This window comes from Moschus berezovskii, chromosome 20 (assembly GCF_049115385.1).
Source record: "Moschus berezovskii isolate FMDL1 chromosome 20, NW_MosBer_1.0, whole genome shotgun sequence".
Classification (NCBI taxonomy): domain Eukaryota; kingdom Metazoa; phylum Chordata; class Mammalia; order Artiodactyla; family Moschidae; genus Moschus; species Moschus berezovskii.
The window spans coordinates 49639992-49645918 of NC_142479.1; the positions used below are offsets into that span (position 1 = coordinate 49639992).

The 5927-nt window shown below is 51.8% G+C and overlaps 1 protein-coding gene across 1 annotated transcript; it reads left to right on the forward strand.

Moving 5' to 3' along the window:
- Nucleotides 1-2350: 2350 nt before the first annotated feature.
- GIP (gastric inhibitory polypeptide) lies at nucleotides 2351-5653 on the forward strand. The gene is made up of 4 exons (XM_055398595.1): nucleotides 2351-2442; nucleotides 3985-4131; nucleotides 4683-4772; nucleotides 5509-5653. The coding sequence occupies exons 1-4, from the start codon at nucleotides 2351-2353 to the stop codon at nucleotides 5651-5653; spliced, it is 474 nt and encodes a 157-aa protein (XP_055254570.1).
- The last annotated feature ends 274 nt before the right edge of the window (nucleotides 5654-5927 follow it).

Genomic DNA, 5927 nt, shown 5'->3' on the forward strand with positions numbered 1-5927 from the left:
TGTGCCTTCAGCAGAGGCCCAGGTTTGGACATTAACCCTTCTGAGTCCATTTACTGTGTTGCTCACCAGGAAGCAGGATCACAAGCAGCCCCCACACCTTCTTTGCAGGCCAAATCTGAACTGATGTCTAATCTCTGCCTATTGATAGCTAGGAGATGGAATTTGCAGAGCTTGCCCAGAGAGAAGTTTTCTGAGATGGTGGAAAATGGGTAGTGGGTAGGCGAGGTTTCTAGGAAGCAGAGGTGAGTGACTGTCTTAGTCAGTTACCTCTCATCCCACACAAGCACTTAATTTCATGCTGGACCTGTTCCCAGGCTGGGGAGTTGACCTGGAAAGGAAAGTGGCCTTTACTCTGCCCTTCAGCTAGCAGGGCTGTTTAGGGTTCAAAGTACCCACAGCGAGTGGAGAAGGGACAGCCTGGGAAAGAGGCCTTGGGGGTCAGCCAAATGTGCAGGCTGTGCCCTGTCCCTTCGGAACCAAGAGCCCATGTGGACAGAGCCATGCACTAAATGCTTGGAGAAAGAAAAGGGCGCCTCTCAATAAGTCTCCAGTCCAAGGATCAGATACCACCCTTAGCCTGAGGAAGCCTCCGTGCGATGGGGCACACAGCCTGGCTCCCAGTGCTGAACTTAGAGCCCAGGGTCTGATGGAGGAGAGCAGGGCCTCAGGGGCCCCACTCCCATAGCAAAGACAGGCCCCACTCCCAAAGCATATACTTCTCATTTACAGGAGAGCAGAGTGTTTGAGGAGAGAGAATTGGAGCTCATAAATCTCTCCAGTTAGAATTGAGTTGTAGCTGGCCCGCCTTGCTCTGTGTCCCCACAGGGTCCATGATCCTCTTTTCCCAACTCTGCCTGCCCCTCAGCAGGAAGGTAGCTCGAGTGGAAGTTCTCAGCTCACAGCTCTCACCAGGAAACCCCCATCCTTCATGTTCCCTTAACCCTCTGCCCATCACTCTCCACCCTTTCCCCAGCCAGCTGGACCCCCTCCTAGACATCTAGATGGAGACACTGCCACACTGACTAAGCCTTAGGCCACTGTGGCCCCACGCCCTCCAACCCAGGAGTAGCTTGATGCCGGTGCGAGTGACCCTACTCCAGTTAGTGCCACCCTACCTGCACCTGCCCTCACCAGGGGCATTCTTTCTAAGTGAGGGCACCTATAAAGGAAGTGGGGATATACTGGGGCCCAGAAGGGGAAGGGGAAAAGAAAAAGGGCACTTAAGGTACCCTGTCCACGGGTCAAGCCCAGACAGCAGCTGGAGATCCCCAAATGTTAATCACCAATTAGCACAGTCCAAGTGGAAAGGACAACTTTATTATGTGTAAAATGGACTTAATGTGGCGGGAGCTGTGGGCTTAATTTCTTGAGATAAGATGCTTTTAGGCTAATCAGCAGATCAGTGATACCTGAATATAAAGGAGCCAGGGCAAACTTTCCTGAGACAGACTCTGAAGGGCCAGGAGGGAGGAGGAGAAGACCCCTGCCCTGTCCTTCTGGGCGAGCTGGAAAGGGAGCCTGGTAAGAGAGCATCTGGGAAGGGGTGGCCATGGCCAAGATGCTGGAGGTGGGTGGCTCTCGGCACCCCTGAGGTGTCCGGCACCCTAGCACTTTTCTTCTATACAAGTAATAAGAAGGTGGCTCTAAAGGTTCTTTTAACACCCAGATGACAAGGCAGGAAGGCAGGGTCTTGCAGCCCACACATCTGTAGAGCTAGCTTTGGTGCTCAGGGCTTGGAAGGAAAGTTCTGCTGAAGATGCCCTGTGGAAATGGGACTCGCTCTTGGCAGAAGCATCAGACATCCCTGAGTGGGGACAGTGAAGTCTGAGAAGCGGAGGGGGCTTCTATTTGTGATTTTCACTTTGGGCAAGAGGGCTGCGATGATTTAGGTGACAGCCAACTTGAGAGCTGGAAGGCTGGCTGGAGACTCTGGAGGTGAGAATCTTGCCAGTTCACATGCCCATGATGTCTAGCCATGGGGGCCAGGAAGGGGGCCATCCAGACATACAAGCCTTCACTGCTTTCTCCTGCCAGGATCACTCCCCACTGCCCTCCTTCCTCCTTGCTTAGACTTCTCCTAAAACCCCCAAAACAGGTTCACTCTTGGCCAGGTTCCACATGCCTTCTAATGCCCCTTCTAACTCTAATGCCAGCACCCCTCACCATCCCCAAGGTGTTTCTCCAGCGTCTTAGAAAAGCTCTAACTCCCAAGGCCTGGCCCCCAGCTTCCAGATTCCCCACAGGCTCCAGGGCTCCTACGTGCACCACCATACTGGCTACCCCCTCAGCACAGGGCTTCCCTCTCACCCTTGTCCTTTTCTCTCTTATTTCAGGAAAGAACCCTTGGGAGATGTTGGCCATGAAGACCTTCTCCTTGCTGGTGGTGTCCCTGCTTCTGGCAGTGGTGCTGGGGGAGAAAGAAGAGGATCACTCCAAGCCGGGGTGAGAGGAGGGGTCAGGTGTGGGGGCTGGGGGGTGATTGGGTTCTGGTTTTCAGGAGACAGGTAAGAAAGGGAGGAATCCCATGCCAAGAAGAAAGATGCTCGAGGGAAAACCTTACAGGAATCGGAGTGCAGAACGAGGCTAGAACCAGGGAGTATGTTTTACCAGCTACTGTTGCAGCTGGAGAGATTGCAGTTAAATCTCTGGAAGGACTTCTCAGCAGAGCTGGAGAGATTGCAGTTAAATCTCTGGAAGGACTTCTCAGCAGTGAAGTGTCTGAAGTAGGTAATAGTATCTCCCTGATGAAAGCCTTAACTGCTCATTTATTTGTGCATTTGATCAGATTTTATAGGAAGCTTCCTGTGTGCTTGGCACAAGGGATACACATGAAGAGTGGTCCACAAATGCCACCCGTCCTCATGGAGCATATAGATCCAAGGGGAAGACAAAGACCCATCTAAGCAAATGTCAAACTGTCACGAGTGCTGTGAGGACAGGCAGAGAAGGTTATGAGTGAATATAACAGGGGGAAATAGAGTGAAGGGCAGGGAAGCCTGGTGTGCTGCAGTCCATGGGCTTGCAGTCAGTCAGACATGACTTAGCAACTGAACATACTCACAATAGTAGGGGACTCTGTTTGTGTGTTGGGGAGACCAAGAGAGATATGTCTGAGTAGAGTTAGGTCTTCTCAGATGCAAGGACAAACCATATGTCCCTATCAACTTGGCCGTGTAAGTTTGAGGCACAGACACGTACAAGGAGAGACAACATCATGTAGAAATTAAAGACCGTAGACCTGGACCCAGCCTAGCTGAGGGTAAGCCCTGGTCACGCTCACGCTGTGTGCTAATCTCTCTGCATCGTGGTTTCCTCACTCACCAAAGATGTGTAGTGTCTACCTCCTACATAATGAATTTATGTATTAAAGGACTTGTAGAGGACCTGACTCATATTAAGTTCTGTTTTATAAGAGCTCACTCTTATTCGGAAAAGTGAAAGTGAAGTCACCCAGTCATGTCCGACTCTTTGTGACCCCACGGACTGTAGCCTACCAGGCTCCTCCGTCCATGGAATTCTCCAGGCAAGAGTACTGGAGTGGGTTGCCATTTCCTTGCCCAGGGGATCTTCCTGACCCAGGGATCAAACTCAGGTCTCCTGCATTGCAGGCAGGCGCTTTACCATCTGAGCCACCAGGGAAGCCCATTATTAGGAAACTGAGAACCACATAACTGAATTGGGTGGCAGCAGGAGAAAAGTCGCGAAGGAGGGAACTATGATTCGGTCCTTGGGGATGAGGGGAACCTCTGATCTTTGCCCAGAAGCCAGAGCCTCACATACTGAGGATACAGGAAGTGGGCTCTTGAGTTGAGGATAAAGTCCCAGGGGCTTGATGCATGGACAAGAGTGTGACTCCATTAAAAACTGACTCTCAAGAAATGGGCTGCTTCCTTTTCAAATGGTGGTGACAACCATTTATCGCTGCTCTCTCTGCTCCTTCTATGGCACCTCGGTTTCCCTCTCTCTCCCCTCCCTGCCCCTCAGATTCCACTCTAAGGCCAGTGGCTCCCAGCCTCGAGCAACCAGGTATGCTGAGGGCACCTTCATCAGTGACTACAGTATCGCCATGGACAAGATCCGCCAACAAGACTTTGTCAACTGGCTACTGGCGCAGAAGGGGAAGAAGAGCGAGTGAGTCATGTGCACCCCACCCCCTGCTCCCTGTGCCCTGTGTGATGCACAAGTCCAGTGTCACCTTTCACTTAGGTGCTGATCGGGAGCTGAATTGCAAGGCAGTCCTACCTGGACTCTTGGCTCAGGCAGCAGTCCGGTCTGAGCGCAGGACGTGGGCAATTTTCCAACCCTTTTCTTCTAAGGGGAAGGGTCAGGGAAGGTGCACTGGGCTCAGAGAGGATCCCTAGGGGGCTGGGGATGAAGGTAGAGGAGCTGAAATCCTGCCAATGACTCTTCGGTGGTGGCAGGTTCAGACTTTGGAAATAAGACGAATTGATCACCGTCTTCTCTTTGCAAAGTCTCTTTCCCTGACTTTGCTATTTGACCTACATGGTAGCTTTTGAAAAGCTTTTCACTGGCAGCTGAAGACAAGCAGTTGGGAGATTGACTGAAGAAAGAGGTACCCTCTGCTCCTTGGGTTGAGGTACCAAATGATTGGAGCTTCTTTGGACTGGAGAATATCTGGAATCGCCCTGGCCCCACCTATTCCCTAATCTTTATTTTACCAGCTGGATACACAACATCACCCAGAGGGAGGCTGGGGCCCTAGAGCTGGCCCATCGGTCTAACAGGAAGGAGGAGGCAAAGAAGGAGCAGGGGTGAGTTGGCCCGCAGGGGAAGGGATGGGGGTGGGGCCTCCGACTCACTCCCACCTCATAGTTCCCTTTCCCAGACTCTGGAGCAGGGCTAGGCCACAGACAAGCATCCTCTTCTACCCAGTATTCAAAGAGGGGTCTTCACAGAGCTCCTGGAGATCAGGCCAAGCCTAAGGGAATAGCCTAGAAGGAATGGGGGTGGGGGTCCTGGGAGGGGATTTGGGGCTAGAGTTTCTGAGATTGATGACTTAAAGTGGAGGGTCACCAAGTCCAGGAGAGGCTCAATAGGGACTTCAGAAACTGGCTTCTCCCCTTTTGCCTGCTAAACTTCAGGAAGGCTTTTATGGAACAAGGACCCTCCCAAGGCCAGTCCCCTGAAATCAGTTACCTTGTCTCTGTAGGAAGCTGAGGAATTGACACAGATCATTCTAAAGAGTGAACATTCCCAAAGTAATCTCTGGGGGGTTGGAATACACTCTGGGAAACTTGTAGAGGTGGGTGGGTGGGATGTCTCCCACCAGAATTGTTTGTCTTTGCCTGTATGGAAGAGCCTGTACTCCCTGGAGGACAGATCTGGGTGGAGCTTTGAAAGCTGAGACAACTGAGAGGCAGCTGTGTTGACTCGCACCCCCCACCCCTGCCCCACCTTGTCCCACCACGTCCGAGTCCCAGCCCCTGTATTTACTCTCTGGGTGGGGCCCAGGCTTAAGGGGCCTACCAGAGGCTTTCTCCTTTGTAGCTCCCTACCCAAGAACCCCAGTGATGAAGATTTGCTAAAGCATTTACTGATTCGAGAGCTGCTGGCCTGGATGGTGGATCAGATGGAGCTCTGCAGGCTCAGGTGGGAGTTTGGCAGCTTTGGGCATCTTGCACATTGGTTGTGAGCTCTCACTCTGGAGTCAGACGTGAGTTGAGATCTTCACCCCAACACAGGCTGACAAATTACTTACACTCTGAAACTTGGCATTTTTGTGAAAGTCAGGATTATTTAAATCACTTCATAGGATTTGGTGGGGTTTAAATAAGATAATGCTAGGAAAAGGCTGAGAGCAACATCTGCAGAGTGAGTTTGGTAATGTTGACAGATATTAGTGCCACTTTCACTTCTTCCTCAGTTTCCTCCAGGTTAGATGCTGCTCTCACCTGCCCTACCCACCC